Here is a 24099-nt window from a genome sequence, read left to right as displayed (position 1 = left end):
ATCGGTTGAAACGCAGACATTAAAGGATACTTTATGCCTATCTTCCTTGAGAGTGTCATGTTCATCCCTTGTCGAGCCAGGCCATGTCCGAAATGTAGTAATTGGAGCATAGCTAAGCTTTATCACCTTTAAATAACCTTAACTAATTTAAGGCAAGGTGGAAACTGTTCACCTGACCTGAGTGGACAAGATGTAGGATAAATTTTAAAGTTCAAGCAAACTGATTTGATGTTTAGTATCATTATTGTTATTTCCAGTCCTTCGAATTTATTACCGTAACATTGAAGCTACTCAGCTTTGACTTTTGCTAATTGAACATGATTTTTGTCAAGCTGGTGATGAAGTAATTGACATCGTTTTAATTTCGGTATAGTAAGATCATTAAATGGTTTTCTGTAATCAAATGGAAGAGCTTACGACGTAAAATACTCACAAACTAATATCTACTTTCAAACTGTCTCGTCTAGGATACCTAAATAATAACATTTTAAGTAGGCTATAATAACGAATACATAAAAAATAAAGAAATAAAATAAGACTTAGAAAATAATTATTTTAAATACCATTTCGAAAACCATTAAGATAAAATTTATAAATCAATAATTACAATAAGTAAATCAAAACAATTCCATGAATTTACAACACGCGTTTTTTTAATACCTATGTCCTTTTATTACTATTATGCATCTGTTGATGAAATATGAATGTCAGTTATACAAGAGGGAACTTTTTTCAAATATATTAATTCGATATCGATACGCATGAAGTCAGTTATCATTCATATTTAGTTGTGTATGCATCAGCGAAAGTTGTTGGGACACTTGCATTGGTAAATGTTTAAAATTTTATTTTATGTTTCTTACATTTGCTACCTCATATAAATCACGTCGATGATCTTTATATAGCTTTGCCTATTTGTTATATATAATAAAATATTATTTATATTATAGTATTGTAATCATTTATTTTAAAGTATATTTCACTTAGGTTAGTTTTTTCCAATTCTTGTTATCTCACTAAAAATTAAAAGCATCACTTATTTTATATTAGAACAAAGTACTTAAATTTATTATTATTTAACATTATCAAATAGTTTACTGTTTTCAAGTTCTTGTGGCACCACAGTTTTGTTATTATTTAGAGACGCCTCTCAATTATACCCAACTAGATGTTCATGAGTTTATGTTCATTTTGTTCTCTTACAATGATATATATATAAACTTTCAGAGGTTCAATTCTTTTCATTAACCTTTAATTATGTCAGACAAACTCCTTTGAAAGTATTCCGTGCTCAAACCAGTTTCTAATTTTATGAATCTTTAATCATTATTCAAGAATGATATGGAAATAGGCAAAAAATTAATTCTAATTCTTTCTTAAAATTTTATGCCTCTTAAGAAATCTAATTTTACATCATAACATACTCCAATACAGATCAATATTTAGAATCAATTACTTTTTATGAAGTAATCTTATTAAGATGAGGATGAATTTTTAGTTTAGTATTTACTATAACATTAAAAAAAATCGTTTTTACAAATTCGTTAGAGTAATCTTTTTAATTGAACTCAGAACGAATTGTATTAGTATTTTTTTTATACTAAATAAAGTATTCAAACGTTAGTGACCTCTGCATTATGTATCAAGTGATATTATACAACTGTTGCACCTCGAAGCCGCCAGAAATATTTGATATTCCGATAAGTAATTCTGTTTTTAATGTCTAAGCTACATTTCTGAAAAGTTTCATCAAATTGGTTCAGAAGTTTTTTGAGTCAAAGGGCAAACATAAATACATCCGTTTAATATATTTTCAATAATTTTTAAAGCCTTATGTTTGTGTGCTCAAAACTCACGTCTCAGACATTTGTGCAATTATTTACTCTAAGTAATATTTATAGCAATTAATAGCTTGGATTCGAGATGTTCCTGTTAATATTGCTGTGGACGTTGGTATTTCTATTTTGGATGTGGTTAAAAAGAGATACAAATAAAGATGAACCACCAACATTGGTTAATTTAGACTGGAGAAAAATACATCGTATTACAGCCGATACTGAGGGTAAGAATAATAAAGCCGTTTTAAAGCATGAATTTAAAACTATAGTTATTGACGCATAATTCTATTTCACCTTTGACGTACTTTACATAACTCATGGTTTCCGAAACTGTCGTTACGTCAATGACATTTAATTATTAAATTTTACAATAACCATACCTAAAATGAGATGTTTGTGAATTAATAAATATACGAGTGTATATATATGATTTAAATAACATCGGGATCGCGAGAAGTTCAATACTGAATGGTTTTATAAATTGACTATTTTGATTGCATTTAACTACCCAGTACTTCAAAAACACGTCGTTATCTAAAATTGTCTGGATATCTGACTGTTTATTAAAACAATTTCTTAAAATTTTGAGCATCACAGTTTCATAGTTTAGAAAAAAATATTAAAAACTCGGTGGTACATCTACTTTTGCCACATCAGCATTGAGAATACAATACTGTAAGAAATATCAAAATGATAATAGTACTGGCCAGTGACTTTGAAATAACCGTTAAATTTACTAAAAAAATTTATTATTATATTAGTTAAATTATTATAAAAAAAAAACTTTTTGAAGCCTTTCTTATTATAATTACTATTTAACATCACCAATCATATTTTAAATAGTTTGACCGTCATTTTGAAATTAAATATGTAAATAAACCTCTTTAACTTGTATTGTAGGCTTCTGGAATCTTATAAAAGAGATGAGCCGAGAGTGTCAAAAACTAGATGGAGTTATGAAAGTGCCATTAGGTCCTCGAACCATATACGGTATACATTTTTAAAATTAAATTATTTTATTTATTTATTTCAGTAATCCGACAGTGCTTATAATATGACATTGTAAAATATAACTAAACACTACTAAGATCAATACAGGATTAAACAGTTACAGTAAAAGTATAAATATATACGTAACTTAAGTATTAATTAATCACGAATCGCAATACTATTTAGCAAGACTGTTCGTTGTGCGACTGCGCTTGCGTGTGTGAATGTGTGAGTGTGTGCGTATGCATGTGCTTGTATAGGAGTGTTTTAAACAAACAAATGCAAACACACTTGTGTGTGATTTGGTTTGATAGTTATAATTTTGTTATAATTTATTTGTTTCTATTATAACAACTTTTAAGTAATGCTATAATTTCTATCATTTACAAATTTCAGTTCTAACAGACCCTGAAGATTGTTTGACTGTGTCAAATGCGTGCTTACATAAGGATCGTGTTTATGACTTCGCAAAAAACTGGATTGGAAATGGTCTCATCACTGCGTCTTGTGAGTAACTTAAACTGTTGTAAAAATAGTAACGAGAATAAAAAATATTATATATTGATTCTTCACCCATATTTTTTATAAGAAACTCCTTAATAATGATCTTAAAGCGGCGTGTTACATAAAAAAAATATCCATAAAATTATATTTTATTTAAAATAAGAGGTTTTATTGCCAGAACTATCTATCTTAACATAATTTACGAAATGGATGTACATAAACCTATTAATGACTTAAAAAAGAGTGTAAATACCGAAACAATATCTAACTAATTATGGCCTTTACATGTAGCAATACTTCAAATAGTTATAAAATTGAGTGAATTTTTAAATTTATATAAAAATAATAAATTTCTTAACATCTTCCCCCAAACACGGAAACACGCAGGACAAGTAGAACAACTACAAAAGTCATTGATAAGAAGCAAAATATTGAATCTATTGTATAAAATACGGAAATATTACTAATTAATTAAAACGCTTTTCCTCATACACATCCTGGCCTTTATCTTTGTGTATTAACATATCACATTCATAGAAAACAGACCAGGATGAATTTTTTTAAGACAATTCAATTAAAACATAATGAATTTTTGTACAAAATTCCAGGTTAAAAACCTTTCGGTCTTTAGCATTAGTATCAGAAAAATTACACCTTATAATGCCTCTTATGAAGATATTACTTCTGGTTATATCAATATACTGCTTCTGATAATATACATATCTATATTAAAACGATCCTTTTCTTTTGGATAGATAGAGTGAGTGAGAGTGTTGACTCAAATTATAATGCTATCACACAAGTAATTTTTTTCTTAAATTTATAAAATTTTCTGCTAATTTGAACCTGAGAAAGTTTATTTTTGTTGTTGTTAAACATTAATAAATGATGAAACACATTAACATCTAAGTCATCGTTCACAAAGATTTTAAAAACGATTGATTCTTAATGAGATCTCAGTCCACAATCATATATATTTAATCTCATTAGAATATGCACATTGTATTATTCTATATTTATTTTTGCAGTGCCTATTTGGAAAATACATCGAAAAGTATTAGATCCACTCTTCAGTGCTCGTCTATTGAATAACTTTATGGAGGTATTCAACAGTCTTTCGCGTGTCCTTATCAAAAATCTAGAAGTAGAAGTTGAGAAAGGACCCTTTGATCCCTATGTTTACTCAAGACGGCACGCTTTGGAATTAATATGTAGTGAGTATCTGTTATATAATATGATCAAACACAAGAGCAATATCAAAAATGTGGTTATAGCTACTTTTTTAATTTTGTTATTAATTTTATATTTTAGGTATAAAAAATTTATAAATAAAGAAAAGTACTCGTACCAACATTTATGACATTATACGCGAATACACAATTAATATAAAAAAAAATATTGTTATTTTTTTTACTCTTGCAAGGAATATAATATTACATATTGTGTTTTTGTTCATTAAGACAATTAAAATTTTTATATATATTGATTTTGGAAAATCCGAATGGCCATTTTATATAATGATTGAATATTAGCAGTGTATGTATAAATGGAGTAAAGCTTTTAACAGACGAAGAAATGATCCATAACTAGACAATTTTAATTAATATAAAAAGCTACGAAATCTTTGGGATTTTTCGGGACGTAAAATGTCGTCACATTTTCAATTCTATTGAAAAAACATTAGCTTTCGGTAGAAAATCAACGATTGATCACAATATGGCTGTGATTTACCCAAATAAACGTTTTTCAACTCTTTTTGTCTGTTTCCCATACTCTCAAATGTAATACATTGTCAAAATTTGTTAATGCCACACCACTTGACTAAGATTATTTTATATTCGAGAAAATAATAAATGAAGAAATAAAACATTCTTAATTATTTTTGTCATTCCTGTTAAAGCTATGGAAATTTATGAAATAGTTAAACATACGGTCACTTAAATATCTTGTTCATTTGATCTTTTTTACGTTCTGGAAATCGGTTTTAATTATTTCCATATCTTAACTTTTTAATCCTTCTTTACTCAGTCATTATCGTAAAAAAAACTTTCTTCCCCGACTTATTAGTGGTTATAAAATTATATTCGGGTTCCTTAAATTTAAAACCAATTTATTTTAAGGGGTAACACTGTTTTATTAGTCAAGAATAAAGTGTTTTTTCTGGATTTTTCACAATATATTATAATTAATATTTAATAGCATTTTAAAATTTAATCTAGCATCGGTTAATTCTCTTTGTATATCATCATCTTTGTCATTGATAATACTTCAGGATTACTTAAGTAACGAATTGTGAAAAACGATTTACTACAAAAGAAAAGATGAGGCAATTGTCTCTAAACTTTTGTCAAAATCTTTTATTGTTAAATGTTACTATATCTTCTTTAACTTAAAAGTAATGCTGAACTAGCGGCCTTCGGACTCTACATTCCTTAGACCTGCCACTTAACAAATTTTTCGAATGAAACAAAATTTTTGGAACGGGTTATTATTTATTTTGTCATGTTATTTCAAAATATGATAGAGATTTTATAATTTTGATATATACATACATAAATAAAATTTTGTGCATTTTACAGTGATTTCTTTTGGAACGAAATTAATGGACAACATTGAATGCAAAAATAAATACATGGAGAAGGTAGAAAAGATAACGAATGTTTATATATCTAGAGTACAGGTTATTTTGTTACATAGTAATTTTTTGTACAGTTTTTCAAGTTTAAAGAAGAAAGAAGACGAATATATTGAGACACTGAGTAATATTACAAGCACAGTGAGTATGCTAATTTTAGCGTATACATATAAATAAAATACATGATTTTTATATATTTTCATATATATTTTACTCAATAAATCGAATAATTTTTTATATAGAGGAAAAAAAAAAATAATTTTCCAATAAGAACTTTAATACATCCATAATTTTTTTTTTAAGAAAAATTTTCCACCTTATAAAATAAATAATTAAATTCAATATATTTTTTTTTTTATGGTTGCAGTTTAATTATTAAATATGAATAAAATTATTAGTTTAAATAGTCTTAAATTAAATAATTGTCTTAGACATGAATCATAGGTTTTGTATAAAATGAACCTTTGATTATTGTTACTAGGTGCGTGGGTTTTTGTCGTGATTGTCTGAATAGCTTCTTGGACCTGAATACTGCATGTTCATTTTTTTTTTTTATTTCAAAGAGTGGTCATTGTTTGTTCCATATGGATTGTAAACCGTTTCGTTAGTCCTGCATGCAAATCAATGTAGTGCTCATTCAATTATTAGTGATGGCCTTGGATTTATACATAACAAAAAAATAAAATGTTATTAAAGAAACCACTTTTGTAAGATTTTCTAATTGGTACCTGCCTCATTAAAATTTGGACTCAAAAAATTTAAGCTCTTTTCTAATACCTACGAAAAGACGTACGTTTTTGTATATAAATAAGTGTATTTCTAGACAGTGTAAAAGTTGGTAGAAGGTTTTTTTTAAAGAAAATGTAATAGTGTTTTTTGGTATCATTTTAATATTTAATATTATAAAATTTTCCACAGCATTTTTCTTGTATTCATCTATATTGAGATCTAAGATTTTCGCGACTTTTATTCATTTAAATGAAACTAGTATTTTTCGGATAAACTACTCGTGATTTATTTTTTAAAAAACTACATACTCTCGACGTTTCGGTTACTTTTCAGCAACCGTGATCACGGGCAGACGAGATGTGTCACATCACATGTAGTTTTTAAAAAAAATAAATCACGCGTAGTTTATCCGAAAAATACTAGTTTCATTTAAATTCATCTATATTTTTACTTATATTTGTTTTCGTCGCATCTTATGCAAAACTTATTCTTTTCTTTTTTATCTTGCATTACGTATTGGTCCAAGTATAATTATTGTAATTTCTATATTCACAAAAATATACAATTTCTCATGCTGTTCTTAAAAGAATATTGTTACTTCAATATTATAAATTTGTTGCAGGTTCTTAATGAAATCAAAACAAGCTCTAAAGCAGAAAAATCTTTTAATACGGACGAAAGGAAAACAAATGGTTTGCTATTTTCTTTTTATAAATAATTACTTTTTCATAAAAAATCTACAAAAAAAAACGTTGGCTTTTCTAGGTTTCGCATTCGAACCATTGGCGGAAATTATTTTGAAAATTTGTGGGAATAGTAAACAGTTCACAGATCTAGATATAAGACAACATGTAGACACATTTATTGCAGCTGGTGAAGACAGTTCCGCCGGGGTTATTATGTTATGTTTGATAACCGTGGGTTCTTATCCACAAGTGCAAAAAGAGATACACAAAGAGTAAGTAAATATGTATCATGATTTTTTATATTACTTTATTTTATTACTTCTAGTTCTGTTTTTATGATAATGTACAGCAATATTGTGGTGTCTATATAGAACAGATGAAAGTGTATAATAATAATAGATAACCAGCTGAATAAAGTATACATCATAGCTATAATCTTTTTCTGGGGACTATTGTTTTGTTAATTGCGGTAAAGGACACTTTCCTTTTTTTCCTTCAGAAAGAACCATCAAATTATTTTAAAAAGTTGGTATAAAATTTGTCTTAAGCTATTATATCTCTAACTAACATGACTTCTTTAAATCGCTTGAAAAAAGTTTAAGGCACCTAGTAGTGTTTCTACTTATTTGATTGAAATTTTACATAAGAGGAACTATTTTCTTTCAATTTATAGGGATTTAACAGAATTTTTCAATTTTCGAATTTTTGGACGCATGTTGGAAACTAAGCACGATATAAGTTACTAAGATATACAAATTCTTCGGACTAGTTAATGAATGAATATTAAAAAAAGTTTTCCTACCTGTTTTTTTCTTGGCCTTTGGCCAGTTCCCTTTGTGCAAAAAATATTTATGAGTTAAGATTATAACACTTTGAATTTTAGGTTAAAACAGATTTTCGGTGATGAAGACAGAGATGTGACGAAAGAAGACCTTTCAAAACTAGTTTACTTAGAGGCAGTAATAAAAGAGACAATGCGTTTTTACCCAATAGTACCCATCATAGCAAGAGATCTGGATAAAGACATCAAATTAAGTATGTAATTTAATTGTCATTAATATTACACAGCAAGTTCTTTTTGTGAAATTATTGAATATTTAATACGAATGACTTTATTTAGGTAACTGCACTTTATCGAAAGGTCGCTCTGTAGTTTTATCGATCTATGGAATACATCGACATCCAATGTGGGGTCCAGACGCTGATGAGTTTAGACCGGAACGATGGCTTGACCTTCCATCAAATTATCAAAAGTATTTTGCTGCTTTTAGTTTGGGTCGCAGAGTTTGTATAGGTAGATATAAATTATATAAATATTTTTATATAAAATGTAACAAAAAAAAAATGTTTGAGACTTTGACTACATGATAACATTATTTAATTCTAGCAAAAACCATGGCAATTGCATCGCTGAAAGTTGCTATGGCTCACATATTTCGAAACTATATAATTCATGGCGACCAGAGAAATTTGAAATTAAAATATGAAGTTACGCTGAAAGCTGTTTCCGGACATCATATAACAATTGAGAGAAGAACTTAAAAATAAATGATAATTATAGCAACAATGTTTGATGTAAGGTTGAACTAAGATTGAAACCTAATGTCTTAAAAAATTCTGTATACAATTCAACTTTACATTATAAAGAACAAGAATCGGTTTGTACTTGACTACGTGATTCTTTTAGAAAAAGAAATGATGATGTTTATGGACTTTGCTTAAGCCTTTATCAATTCATTTCTTATTAAGAAAGTGGGATTCAATAGTTATTCTTTAGTTATTTCTTAAAATCTTTGCTATTTCTCTCATTGCTGTACAATAATGAACTGAGGCGTATAAATATTAGATAAGCTTTATGACAATTTAAATTAACCATTTCTTGTTTGTAAAAAATCTAAAGTATCTTGTCTTAAAGAAAGGTTTGAATAAACGTCAAATTAAATATTTTTTTAACTTAAGTTAACTTTCACATAAACAACATCAAAACGAAAATTACATTCATTGTTCAACAAAATCTGTTGTTAATATGTAAAATTGAAGGGTTACTCTTGCGACAAATTCTCAGATTATAATAATTTTAATCACATTAAATTCGTATTCTTACATAAGTTTATTTAATTTAAATTTAACCAATTTATTTTTATTTATATATTTTTTCGAATTGCAATTATCAAGTCGTTCAATTTAATACCTATAAATAACCTGTCCTATACATCTTAAATTACTGATCTTAAATTACAGGGGATTTAAAAATGGACTGTAAGCCAACTTTCTGTAGTACCGTATAATATTCAATACTTCTTATTTGTTATTTCAACAAATATCTTCATAATTAAAACTAAGTGACTTATTATAATATCTTTGAATAAATATAAAATTATGTTTTAAATTGTAACTTTATTTTTTAAATGTAAATCACCTTTTAAAATTCTGTTCTTATAATATTCCTTAGGTTAAGAAGCTCTTACCTGTTTTCACCACTATTAACACACTATCTCAATAGGAGAAGAAGGCAAGGGGAAACCACTGCAACTATCTTCCCAAAGAAAGTCATCATGTATACGGATCACTGATACGTGATGACCACGCCGAGTCTGCAAAGTCTCTTGCGACTCTTGTTCTAAAACTAGAAAACAGGCTCACAATTATTAGAGGTTACGATATTTCTGGTAAATTTTACAGGCCTAAATGGTTACTGAGTTAAAAAATAACAACCATATAAATATTTAATCTCTCATATATATGTCGAAGTAGGGTCTAAACCGTTATTTTAAAAAAAGAATGACGTCAGCATAACTGACGTCACCAATGCGTCACCAATTCTTGAATGTCGTCAGAATCTCAAACTCTTGTAGGTAACCTTGTAGACTTTGACGAAACGCTAATTTCGAAGACATTCGATCCCTGCAACGGCTCGATCGACGCTATTCTTAATCTGTACTCCCACCTCTATTTATACCAACCAACACTCATTGTTGTGACTACACTTGCACAGGTGGTTATGCGGGTGATACTTGATAATTTTAACTAACCTCAATTATTGATTATTCAAATAATAAGAATTTTGCCGATATATACAATAATAGTGAATACTTGTAAGACTATTTTTACCAGCCAATTTTTAAAAGAAGTTTGAGAACATAAGGCACGAATAAATTTTAAAAGATTCAAATGTAACAAAATTGAACACGAATTGCGCTGAGAGACAAATATATCATGATTATTATCACTTCCTTTCAGTAAAACAAAGTCTTATGTAAATAATAATCAACGGTCAGATGCATTTTTAATTATGAAAATAAAATAATTCTTTGTTATATCTTTCGTAGCCTGCTTACAGATAACATTGTAAATTATATTAAAACCACTAACTCATATTAAATTCAAACTCTACGGAAAACCAATCCTGTAAAATTTTAGAGGAATCTCGTTTGCTGACATTTCCAGCTTAAAATTTCAATTAAAAATACAAGTTATCGAATAAAAAATAATTCATAAAGTTTCAAAAGAAAATATTGAGCGTACAATTTTAAATTTACAGGATAACCCAGGAAACAAAGTCACGCTTTAAATAAAGTTAGTAATTTTCTCCAAATATGTTTATTTATTTTCACCAGTTAGTTTGTGATGTAAATTACTATTTTCATGAGCCTTCTTTTTGACCAGTTCATATGCCGTGATAATTAAACCGTCACGGATGAAAAATTTAATGATATTGCCTACGGATGTAATTAAAAACCGTCAAATTTATTTTAATTTCTTTTTCAGACAATCTAATGATTTTCTAACGAACAAGGAAACTGAGAATTTTTATGATGAATTAAAGTATTATTTATGATACCTCTGTTCTATAATGATTCAGTGGTACAGTGTGCATCCGAAGGAACAACGTTAATATTTTATTTTCAAAAGAGTTATAGAGAAAAAGACATATAAGAACTCAAACTTTTATACTTACAATACGAACCTAAGGAACACATTATAAAAGTTAGACATACAAACTCATCTAAGTAAACCCTCAAATATTGAATATTTACTTAAGATATTTATTATCTATTTAATCGTTATATTTTTTTATGTTTATACACAGTATAGTGACATCACTGGGTTATGCTAAGTTTCTATATAACCTACGTAAATCTGTTGTTTATTGTACTTTAAATTATATCACAGTTTTAATGAATTATTTTTCTTGTCATACAAATGTCAAGGTAAGAAGAACACATTTTATTTCTCTAGTTTCGATTAAATATATTTTTTTATAAATTATAATGATGAATGTTAGTGAACTTAAATATTTTCTTAACAGTTTGCATATGTGTTCTCATACGACGAAATTAAAAGACGCTGAGTTGCTATCGATTTGGCTGGCATAATCGAATCGTGTAGGATATATGTACATATATCCTCAATTAATCGTGCGAGTGCTCCGTTATTTATGTCTTTGAAATCAAACGAAAATGAAAGTTTTAACACGTCTCAATAATCACAATTATGTTTTTCGTGATCTAATAAGCAGATTTATAGTAACATTTAAAGTTGCATATTTTGTTTATTTACATTTTTGTACTAGGTACCCGCCCCTGCTTTGCACGGGCTCTTTACAAAAAATATATAATAGCCTATTTTAATTTTGAGAATTATTAAACTTATATTATGATAACTTTCAAACGGTACGCCCGATTTAAATAATTTAAAAAGTTATTTATGGATACTGATGTCGGCTTAAAAAAGAAGTAATTTATTTTAATAAAACTTAATACCGTATTTATGTAAATAGCTTTCCATATATTATTTTGTTATATCTCAAAGACTTTAAGCAGCGTTTTCGTTTAAAGATCTCAGACGGCTCATGTTTTCCCGACATCTTCAACAAATATCATTAATGTACACACAAGTAACTACGGAACCAGAACAAATTTTATATTAAAACCTTCTTCAAGAATCACGCAATCGAGTGGTGATAATTGTTTTATAATAGGTGCAGTCGTTTTTTCGTTTATCGCGAACAGATAGACAGACAGACCCGGCGAGGGACACTGTTTTATAATATGTACTGATGATTGTTATAACTTTTTTCCAAAGATTAATTTGAAATTAAATCAGTTTTAATACCGAGAATAAAACACCTTCAGAAAAATTGTTTGTAATGATTTAGCCGTTCAGTTTTTTTTGATTGATTGATTTTTTTTATTGTAATCATTTGAACATTGCAAATTATAAAACACAAAGTGATATAAGTTATGTTGTCGTTAAAAAATTTTACAAAAACTTTATTTCTATGATTATCCTCGTATGAAATATAGAATAAGTTTAGAGCTCCAAATGCTTTGTAGACTCATCTTAGTTCTAATGGCGTTCTCGCTTGGAAGCTGGAAGCCGTGTGTTAAATTCCGCCAGGCGTGTTTGAAGCAGTGGCACGTTAGAAAAAATCTAAGTTGATAAAATGTTAAGACTCATTGCAAAATATCTATAAAAACTTGATTATAAAACATTGATGTCAGATTCACGACGCCTAGCCATATGGATAATTTTGAGTACGTAACTTTGTATTTAAGACGTAGAAACGGACCTTTTAATGAAATTAAGATTTAAACCATAAAAGCCAATTTAACAAATATTAATGTAAAGCCTTAGTCCTATGTTGATATTAATGTATAATGTGCGTAAAAGCAACAAACAAATCTTTGTATTAGCAGTTTGATTTAAAATGAAAAACTGTGTTCTTATTGTAATTGTTATTGTAATATTACATTTGATATTTTAGTGAAGATTTAATATAAATATTATTTACTATATGGTGAAATGTATTTTATTATATAAAATTATAATCTATGTTCTCCCCTATTTGACGCTATCATAATTTTTCGATGCTTAAAGAAGAAAAGAGATTTATAAAAGTAAATTTTAAAAAATAAAAACAAGGTTTTTCTAAATAGTGACAAAAAAATGTACATCTCCATTTTGTAAAACCTCTGTGCTCATATTTGTTACTGTGTCTCATAAATTAATAAAATACTTAGTATGATTTCAAAATTTGTTTACGTTTTGGTACCTACATGGTTTGGGTTGCATATTTCTTCTTTAATTTATACAAATTAAAATAGTACCTAAATATTGAGGATATAAAAAATTCTTGTGTGCATGATTTCATGTCTTAGAACTTCCAATCATGCCATATACTGTATTAATAATGGTGAAAACAGAAAAAAGTTTTCTTACCCTAGGGATTTTGTGTCTTTGTTAAAATTTTTGTGTGTAAAATGCAAGTAAAAGCTTAAGACAAACCGTTGTATAAACAGCTTCATTTAAAATGAAAAACTGTGTTCTTGTAATTGTTATTGTATCTTTAATGATGTCAATGATTTCATTACCAGAATAATTATTTTAATTAGATTATTATCAACTTAATAAGGAATAAAAAACAAATCCAAGTATTTAAAAAACCTGCCCTTTTTATACTTATGTTCTTTTTTATTTATTATGGTTTATGGTTTCGTTGATCAATTATGAATACAAAATTATACACGAGTGAATTTTTTTTTTTGGAATATATTAATTCGACTTTGGTATGTATCACCTCAGTTGTCATTCATATTTAGTAGTACAAGCATCACCGACAGTTGTTGGATACTTACATTGGTAAATGTTTAAATTTTTATTTTATATTTATTTCATATACCAGTTTTTATCTTACTTTAAATAAAAACATTACTCATTTTATTTTACAAAGTACCTTTATTTATTGTTGTTATCTTATACTATCAAACATTTTGAAATTCTTATGGAACATTTATGTTGCTATTAATAAGAGACACCTATCAACTACAAATAGCTATATAGATATTAGAATTTTGTCCTGTAACAATTATATATCAAAAATAACTTTTCAAATGTTAAATTTGTTAGATCAGCCTCTTATTTTATAAAATGAACCGTGTGTCCATCCATATACATTTTATAAAATGCGGTTATTTTGGTATTACAAACAAAAACTAAAATTTTAAACATTTGAATATATGTATATGTGAAAAATATAACCGAATTCCCTATTGAATCCACATTATATTAAAGTCTAGTGGATATAATCTTAAATCGACAATCAAACAAATCAAAGGCAGTTCCAGCGGTATATTGATGGTAAGATTATAAATATTCTGCTTTACTTTACATTTATAATCCATCTACGTACTTGTATCTGCTTTCCAATTGCTAAATTATGTTAATAATATGGAGGAGGCCATAACATCGGCCGTCAGCGTAGTTACCACCCAACAGGCAAAGTCACGCCGCCAAACGACTTGTTGTGTGATGAAGCCGTATAGAGGATGGGTTTGAACAGCTTCCTTGTCATTTGAGCTCAGTATAAGACGCCATGACCTTCGTTGTGTCGGGTTCTTGGCCGTGGTGGGTAGTGGGACCCAAAGACGGGTGCTCCGTTGGCCTCTCACAGTCAGTAGGAGGCCTAGTTACAGTGGCTTCACTGAGCCGATTGGCGACCGGATGAGAGAACCTGATGGCATCACGTTCATTTATCAAATGACATATCCCAATTATGTATCACGTGACATGACACTTCCGGCATAAGTTATATTCTATCTTATTATAATCTCTCATCTAGATTACTGGAACGTTTAGTCAAACTGGTTAAAAAGTGTTTGAGTTTAAGGGCAAACAAAACACGTCCGTACCTCCTTTTTATATATATACAATAGCATCGACTTTATATTTGTGTGCTCATAAGAACTAATTCTTTTTTTTTTGTGATTATTTATTCTTAGTAATATATTGAATAATAGGTTAGATTCGAGATGTTTCTGTTAATATTGCTGTGGACGTTGGTATTTCTATTGTGGATATGGTCAAGAAGATATAAAAATAAAGATGAGCCACCAACATTGCTTAATTTAGGCTGGAGAAAACTATACCAATTTACAGAAGATACTGAAGGTACGTAACATAAACCTGTAGAGCTAACGTTTTACACTGTACTTATTGAGGCATATTTCTTATTCACCTTTTACCAACTTCAGATATCCTAATGGTTTTCAAAAAAGTCATTCGGTAAAAAAACATTTCATTTTTTATATTTACCAGTACCGGGGCTAAATAAGATGTTTATGACATCATTAAAGAAATAGTGTGTATTATTTGATTTAAAATAACAAAGAGGCGCCTGTAATTCTGAACTAAAAATAAGTTAGAGATTTTTATTATGTTTAACTCAATTAAAAAACACGTTTCCTAACGTTAAGTCGACTATAAATTCTATAGTTTTTGAAAATAATTACTTAATTTTTGACTATCACTGTCGCATCAGCTTTGAAATCGCAATACTGTAAGAAATATCAATCTTTCAATAGCCAATGACTTTAAAATAACCGTTAAATTTACTATTAAATGTAACTTAAAAAGTTACTATAACTCATTCGTATTAATATAACTGCGTTAAATTATAAAAGAACTTTTTGGAGCATCAGATATTAAATATAACTTGATGGTAAACGTGTACTAATAATAAATAATTATTGCTTGCTATTATTGTTTTAACATCTGCAAAGATATTTTGAAATAGTTTGAATTTGTCTTTTGACATTAAATATACAAATATACCACTTAAACTTATTTGTATTGTAGGTTTCTGGAGTCTCATAAAAGAAATAAGCAGAGAGTGTCAAAAACAAGATGGAGTTATAAAAGTGACTATAGGTCCTAAAACCATATATGGTATATATTTTTATAATTAAATTATCTTGGTTTGGTATATAACAATTTATTAAATTTGTTTATTTTTAATTCAACAACTTTTAAGTAATGCAATTATTTCTATAATATTCATATTTCAGTTCTAACAGACCCTGAAGATAGTTTGACTGTGTCAAATGCGTGCTTACAAAAGGATAGCGTTTATGACTTCGCAAAAAACTGGATTGGAAATGGCCTCATCACTGCGTCTTGTGAGTAACTTGAACTTTTGTAAAAATAGTATCGAGAATAAAAAATATTACATTTTGATTCATCGCTCATACTTTTTTTTCAAGAAACTCGCTAATATTTGTCGTAAAGCAGCGAGTTTAACTAGTATATTTTATTTAAAATAACACGTTTTATTGCCAGAACTATCTATCTTAACATAATTTACGAAATGGATATACATAAACCTATTAATGACTTAAAAAAGAGTGTAAATACGGAACCATACCTTACTAGTTATATATATCAAGGCTTGGCCTTTACCTTGGCCATTAGTTATAACATTGTGTGAATATTTAAATTTCAACATATAAAAATAATAAATTTCTTAACATCTTCCTCCAAACACGGAAACATGCAGTACCAGAAGAACAACTACAAAAGTAATTGATAAGAAGCAAAATATTGAATCCATTGTATAAAATACGGAAATATTACTAATTAATTAAAACATGTGTGCATTAACATATCTTATTCATGGACAACAGCTCAGGATGTATTTTTTTAAGACAATTTAATTACAGCCTACAAAAACATGACGGAATTTCATACAATAATTTCGTAGTAATTTACGCCATGGAAATGATTGTAAAAAAGTGTTAAGTTAAAGACCTTGAGGTCTTTAGCATTAATATCAGAAAAATTACACCATATAATGCCTCTTATGAAGATATTACTTCTGGTTATATCAATATACTGATCCTCATAATATACATATCTATTTTAAAACGATCCTTTTCTTTTGGATAGATAGAGTGAGTGAGAGTGTTGACTCAAATTATAATGCTATCACACAAGTATTTTTTTTCTTAAATTTATAAAATTTTCTGCTTATTTGAAACTGAGAAAGTTTATTTTTGTTGTTGTTAAACATTAATAAATGATGAAACACATTAACATCTAAGTCATCGTTCACAAAGATTTTAAAAACGATTGATTCTTAATGAGATCTCAGTCCACAATCATATAAATTTAATCTCATTAGAATATGCACATTGTATTATTCTATATTTATTTTTGCAGTACCTATTTGGAAAATACATCGAAAAGTATTAGATCCACTCTTCAGTGCTCGTCTATTGAATAACTTTATGGAGGTATTCAACAATCTTTCGCGTGTGCTCATCAAAAATCTAGAAGTAGAAGTTGAGAAAGGACCCTTTGATCCCTATGTTTATTCGAGACGGCACACTTTGGAAATAATATGTAGTGAGTATCTGTTATATAATTTGATCAAACACAAGAGCAACTTCAAAAATGTGGTTATAGCTACTTTTTTAATTTCGTTATTAATTTAATATTTTAGGTATAAAAAATTTATAAATAAAGAAAAGTACTCGTACCAACATTTATGACATTATACGCGAATGGCAACACAATTAATATTTAAAAATTATTATTTAAATTTTTTCCCCTTGAAGCGAATATAATATTATATATTGTGTTTTTATTCATTAAAGACAATTATAATTTTTATATTTATTGACTTTGGAAAATCCGAATAGCCATTTTATATAATGATTAAATATTATCAGTGTATGTATAAATGGAGTTAAGCTTTTAACAGATGAAGAAATTATCCATAACTATATAATTTTAATTGATATAAAAAGCTACGATATCTTCTGGATTTGTCGGGACGTAAAATATCGTCACATTTTCAATTCTATTGAAAAAACATTAGCTTTAGGTAGAAAATCTAACAATTGATCAAAATATGGCTGTGAACCACCCAAATAAACGTTTTTCAACTCTTTTTGTCTGTTTCCCATAATCTCAAATCTGATACATTGTCAAAACTTGTTAATGCCCCACCTGTTGACTAAGATTATTTTATCTTCCAGAAAATAACAAATGAAGAAATAAAACAATTCTCATTATTTTTGTCATTCCTGTTAAAGCTATGAGTGTTTATGAAATAACTAAACATACGGTCACTTAAATATCTTGTTCATTTGGTCTTTTTTACCTTCTGGAAATAGGTTTTAATTATTATTTTCATGTCATAACTTCTTAATCTTTCGTTACTCAGTCATTATTGTAAAAAAAAAACTCGACTCGACTTGTTTGTGGTTATGAAATATTATTCGGTTTCCTTAAATTTGAAACCAATTTATTTTAAAAGGTTTTTTATCCAAGAATAAAGTGGTTTTACTGAATTTTTTGCCATACATTACTTGAGATATTTTATAGCATTTCAAAATTTAATCGAGCATTGGTTGATTCCCTTTGTATAGAGTCATTTATAATACTCCACGATTACTAAAATTACGACATGTGGAAAGAGAGACACTATTGAAAAGAAAAGATACAAGGCAATTGGCTCTAAAATTTTGTCATATTCTTTTATGGTTCAATATTAGCCCTTCGTTTAGTTTAAAGTAATGCTGATTTAGCCTTTGTAAGGCTGATGCTGTATGCTGATGCCTTTGGACTCTACATTCTCTAGACCTCTAGATTATAAAACTTAAAAAAAAATTCGAATCAAACAAGATTTTTGGGGTGGGTTATTATTTATTTACTCATTTTATTTATAAATGAGATACAGATTTTGTAATGTATTCATGTATAAACAGGTTTATTTAATGCATTTTACAGTGGCTTCTTTTGGAAAGAAATTAATGGAAAACATTGAATCTAAAAATAAATACATGAGGAAGGTAGAAGAAATATTGAATATTTATGCATCTAGATTACAGGTTTTCTATTTACATAATAACTTTTTGTATAGTTTTTCAAGTTTAAAGAAAAGAGAAGACGAATACATTGAAACACTGAGTAATATTACAAGCACAGTGAGTATATTAATTTATGCGTATTCATATATCTCAATAACTCGAATAAATTTATTTATAAAAAGAAAAATAAAATCCTTGTCCAATAGCAAGTTTAATTTTTTTTTATCAGATTTTTTAAAAACATTTTTAAATTTAAAATTCAATAACTTTTGTTTTTTTTTTTTAATTAGTTTAGTTTTAATGAGATGTAAGATTTTCGCGAATATTCATTTAGAGCAGTTTTAATTAAAAATAGGAATGAAAAAGTTTGGTAAGTAGTCTGAAATGTAAAAATTTTTGAATTTTGCCACATGGCAAAATTAAGGTTTTTTTCTTTAAAATGAAAGTTTTATTTTGTATTTAAAAAATTCCAACATAAATTTATAAGAAACAATAACAGGCACTTTAAAAGAGATATGAATTTATTTTGATTTGAAATTAATTTAAGTGAAAAATTATATAAATCTTTTATTTCTTTTCCTATACAAACTTAAGGTCAGCTTTATTGCAATGAAGGGATAGGCTTCAAATCCGAAAAAAGGTTATTAGGTGCGTGGCTTTAGGCTTGATTAGCTGAATACCTTCTTGAAACTAAATACAGCATGTTCGTTTTCATTTTTTGTTTCAAATAATTGTTTTTTTTGTATGTTGTATTATATATCCGTATGGACCTTAAACCATTTTCGTCAGGCCCACTTGCAGATCAATCAATTGCTCAGGGTGGCCTTCTATTAATGCAGAAAACAAGAGAAATGCTTTTATGCAGAAATCGCTTTTGCTGGATTGTCTTAATGGATCCAGACTCATTCAAATTTGGAGTCAAAAAATTTTAGTTTAATTCTAAAGCATAAGGAAAAACGTAAATTTTGGAATTTAAATTAATATATTTCTAGATAATGTAAAGGTTGGTAGAAGGTGTTCGTAAAGAAAATGTAATATTTTTGTATTGCGGTCATAGTTATTTTCTCTATTATTAAATATTCTACTTCATTTTTCTGGAATTTTCTCATATGTTTCCTTTTTTGTAGTTTTTGTCACATTTAAAATATATATTTTTTTTAATTTTAATCTCGCAATACGCATTGGTCCAATTTTAGTTATTGTTTTTTTATACTCACAAAAATAACAATTTCTTATGCTGATCTGAAAAGAATATGTTTACTTCTCTATAATAAATTTGTTGTAGGTTCTCAATGAAATCAAAACAAGCTTTAAATCGGAAAAGTCTTTGAATACGGAAGAAGTAAAAAAAGAAGGTTCGGTATTTTCTTTTTCAAAATGATTACTTTTTATAAAATATGTAAAAATAACTTACTTTTTCTAGGGTTCGAATTTGAACCATTTGCAGAAACTCTTTTGAAAATTTGTGAGAATAATACGCAATTCACTGATCAGGATATAAGACAACATGTAGATACATTTATTGCAGCTGGTGAAGACACTTCCGCCGGGGTTATTATGTTATGTTTGATAACCGTGGGTTCTTATCCACAAGTGCAAAAAGAGGTACACAAAGAGTAAGTAAATATATATCATGATTTTTTATTACTTTATTATTGCTTTCTAGTTCTGTTTTTATGATAATAAGTGGACCGCAATGTTGTGGTACCTATATGGGAAAACTTGCAGTTTATAATCATAGGACATTACCAGTAAAATAAAGTTAAGTCACCATAGTTATATGTCATTTTGTTAAGGATTGTTTTGTTAATTGCTATTAAAAATACAATCCTTTTGACCTTAAGAAAGACCCATATTTTTTTCGATTCACATAAGTTACTAAATATAGAAATTATTCGGAGCAATAGTACAAATGGATGTCGAAAAAAGTTACTTCAAAAAATTTTCTACATATTTATTGCCTTCTTTTCTTTGCCTTTGACCACTTCCTTTTATGTAATAAATATTTATAGCTTAAGATTATAACACTTTAAATTTTAGGTTAAAACAGATTTTTGGTGATGAAGACAGAGATGTGACGAAAGAAGACCTTTCAAAACTAGTTTACTTAGAGGCAGTAATAAAAGAGACAATGCGTTTTTACCCAATAGTACCTATCGTAGCACGAGATCTGGATAAAGATATCAAATTAAGTATGTAATTTAATTGTTATTAATATTACAAAGCAAGTTCTTTTTGTGAAATTATTGAATATTTAACACGTATAACTTTATTTAGGTAACTGCACTTTATCAAAAGGTCGTTCTGCAGTTTTATCGATCTATGGAATACATCGACATCCAATGTGGGGTCCAGACGTTGATGAGTTTAGACCGGAACGATGGCTTGACCTTCCATTAAATTATCAAAAGTATTTTGCTGCTTTTAGTTTGGGTCGCAGAATTTGTATAGGTAGATATAATATTATGAATATCAATTTTTAAAAAATATTTTTATATAAAATGCAACAAAAAGAAATGTTTGAGACTTTGACTACATGATAACATTATCTTATCCCAGGAAAAACCATGGCAATCGCATCGCTGAAAGTTACTATGGCTCACATATTTCGAAACTATATAATTCATGGCGAACAGAGAAATTTGAAATTAAAATATGAAGTTACGCTGAAAGCTGTTTCCGGACATCATATAACAATTGAGAGAAGGACTAAAAATAAATGATAATTATTACAACAATGATTGAAGCGACGTTGAAGTAAGATTGAAAAATTAAACAAAATCTATTGATTATGTTTTTCGTAATGTAATACGTAAATGATTTATAGTAACATTTAAAGTTGCATATTTTGTTTATTTGTGTCTTTGTATTGTTATAACGTTTTTCCAAAGATTAATTTGAAATTAAATCAGTTCTAATACCGAGAATCGAATACCTTCAGTTTTTTTTTAATTATTATTAAGTTGTTTAATTTTAGTTGATAAAACTGTAGTGTGATTTATAATTTGAAATCGATTGAACATTGCAAATTATAACTCACAAAGTGAGACAATTTATGTTTGTTATAACTCACAAAGTGAGACAAGTTATCATTTAAAAGTTTAACAAAAACTTTATCTTTATGATTCGCTGTCTTGACTTGACTCACCTTAATTGAAACGGCATTCTCTCTTGGAAGCCGGAAGTCGTGTGTTAAATTCCACCAGGCGTGTTTTAAAAAATTGCACGTTGGATATAATCTAAGTTGATAAAATGTTGAGACTCCTTGCAAAAGATCTATAAAAACTTGATTAATTTAAAGCATTCATTTCAGATTCACGACACTTAGCCATATGGTAAAATTTTGAGTACGTAACTTTGTATTTAAGACGTAGAAACGGACTTTTCAATGAAATTAATATTTAAACCATAAAAGCCAATATAACAAATATTAATGTAAAGCCTTAGTCCGATTTTGATATTACTGTATAATGTGCGTAAAAGCAACAAATAAATATTTGTATTAGCAGCTTGATTTAAAATAAAAACTGTGTTCTTATTGTAATTGTTATTTTGACATTTAATGAAGATATAATTTAATTATTATTTACAACATGGTGAAAAGTATTTTATAATTTAAAAATTATAATCCATGTTCTGTCCTATTTGACCCTATCATAGTTTTCCGATGTATAAAGTCGAAGGAGAAATAATAGTATGCTGATGTGAAATTACTTAAGCCAAGTGTAATATTCAAGTTTACGATAATCGTAATTGCTTACCTCAATGTTACTTTCAATTAATATTTTTTAATACAGTGCAATTATTATTTTTTCATTTTAAAACGTAACCGAAAGTGGATTTAGACGTCCCGATGAGTTTAAGTTTTCTTTCTCTGTTATATATATGAATGTGAATATAACCCAATTGGTTTTATTTGTTATCACTGTTATAATATTTTTCTGAGATTATAGATATATTATTTTACTAGAATCATTGATATTAAATTGAGAACTTAAACAGCTCTTCTAAGTAAAAATCTTCTTGTTATATACATGTGTATAAAACTACGTTTTCTATTAGAAATGACATATAATAACAATGAATTGTGCATTTTCTCTAAGTGATAGAGAAAAAAAGTTTCACATGATTATGTTCTTCATCGTGCTTAGTTTAGACAAATATCTTAAAAAAAACTATTAAAACTTTAAATCGTCAACCGATTACAAAACTACTCATCAATTGGCGGATATTTATTATAATGTAGAATATCTAGATAACGCTTCTTACACGTCCTTCTAACTAAAAGTGAGCTTAATAAATTTTTAATTAAAATTGTATACGTTGAGTGAAATTGCTAACATAAACTGCACCTGTAATAGCTTCCAGCTTTTAATGGCTAAAAGTTTAAGAGGGATTTGACATTTATATTCTAATTTGCTTACAATTAGAATTTTGATGAAAAAGTCACGCTTACTATTAACTTGAAAATGTTTTAGAATGACACGTTATTCAAAATTTTATGAACAATTAATAATATTTTTAAAGAATTTTTGGGTATTTTAAGGTATTATAATATAGAATGAATACAAAATTAAAGGTTTATTTGAATATATTTATAGTTTTTAATTATTTACTCATAGACGATAAAATATCCGAAAGTAAAAACAAAAATATTTAAATATTTGTTATTGATTTGTATTAGCTTCATAATTTTATTTATTCACATTAATAAGTCAGTTGTGTCTTCACACAAAATTAATAAATTACATGTATATACTCTTAAATCGCAATTTTCACCGATTATTTCGATGTAACTGGATTTTTGTTGTTGTTTATTTAAAATATAGCCTTCATCCGTGCAAGTAAGTGGAATTTTAATATTAACTTCTATATTAAGTGACGCTCGTTCAATGTCACTGAGACACTTCCACTCTCAAAAAAATGACAAGTGTCACTCCGACATTTTACGTTACGAAATAAATTTGTGCTAAGAATAGCATAACATTAAATAATAATCTATAGAATCGATTCATACACTTAGACCCAGTTTCACCAAGCTCTGTTTATTAAATCTAAACGAGGCG

General features: G+C 27.7%; 2 protein-coding genes across 2 annotated transcripts; both read left to right on the top strand.

Moving 5' to 3' along the window:
- Positions 1 to 1923: 1923 nt before the first annotated feature.
- LOC133319471 (cytochrome P450 4c3-like) lies at positions 1924 to 6799 on the top strand. Its single transcript, XM_061523998.1, has 6 exons — positions 1924 to 2062; positions 2739 to 2828; positions 3225 to 3335; positions 4361 to 4546; positions 5912 to 6108; positions 6791 to 6799. The coding sequence occupies exons 1-6, from the start codon at positions 1924 to 1926 to the stop codon at positions 6797 to 6799; spliced, it is 732 nt and encodes a 243-aa protein (XP_061379982.1).
- Positions 6800 to 7523: 724 nt separating this feature from the next.
- LOC116774985 (cytochrome P450 4V2-like) lies at positions 7524 to 22758 on the top strand. Its single transcript, XM_061523996.1, has 14 exons — positions 7524 to 7654; positions 8266 to 8417; positions 8503 to 8666; positions 13968 to 14024; positions 15182 to 15332; positions 16020 to 16109; positions 16229 to 16339; positions 17379 to 17564; positions 18954 to 19150; positions 20319 to 20388; positions 20457 to 20649; positions 21074 to 21225; positions 21311 to 21484; positions 21593 to 22758. The coding sequence occupies exons 1-14, from the start codon at positions 7596 to 7598 to the stop codon at positions 21754 to 21756; spliced, it is 1920 nt and encodes a 639-aa protein (XP_061379980.1). The 5' UTR covers positions 7524 to 7595; the 3' UTR covers positions 21757 to 22758.
- Positions 22759 to 24099: the final 1341 nt, after the last annotated feature.

The sequence above is a fragment of the Danaus plexippus genome, chromosome 23 (genome assembly GCF_018135715.1).
Source record: "Danaus plexippus chromosome 23, MEX_DaPlex, whole genome shotgun sequence".
In the NCBI taxonomy this organism is placed as follows: Eukaryota; Metazoa; Arthropoda; class Insecta; order Lepidoptera; family Nymphalidae; genus Danaus; species Danaus plexippus.
This window is presented reverse-complemented; position numbering and strand designations above follow the sequence as displayed.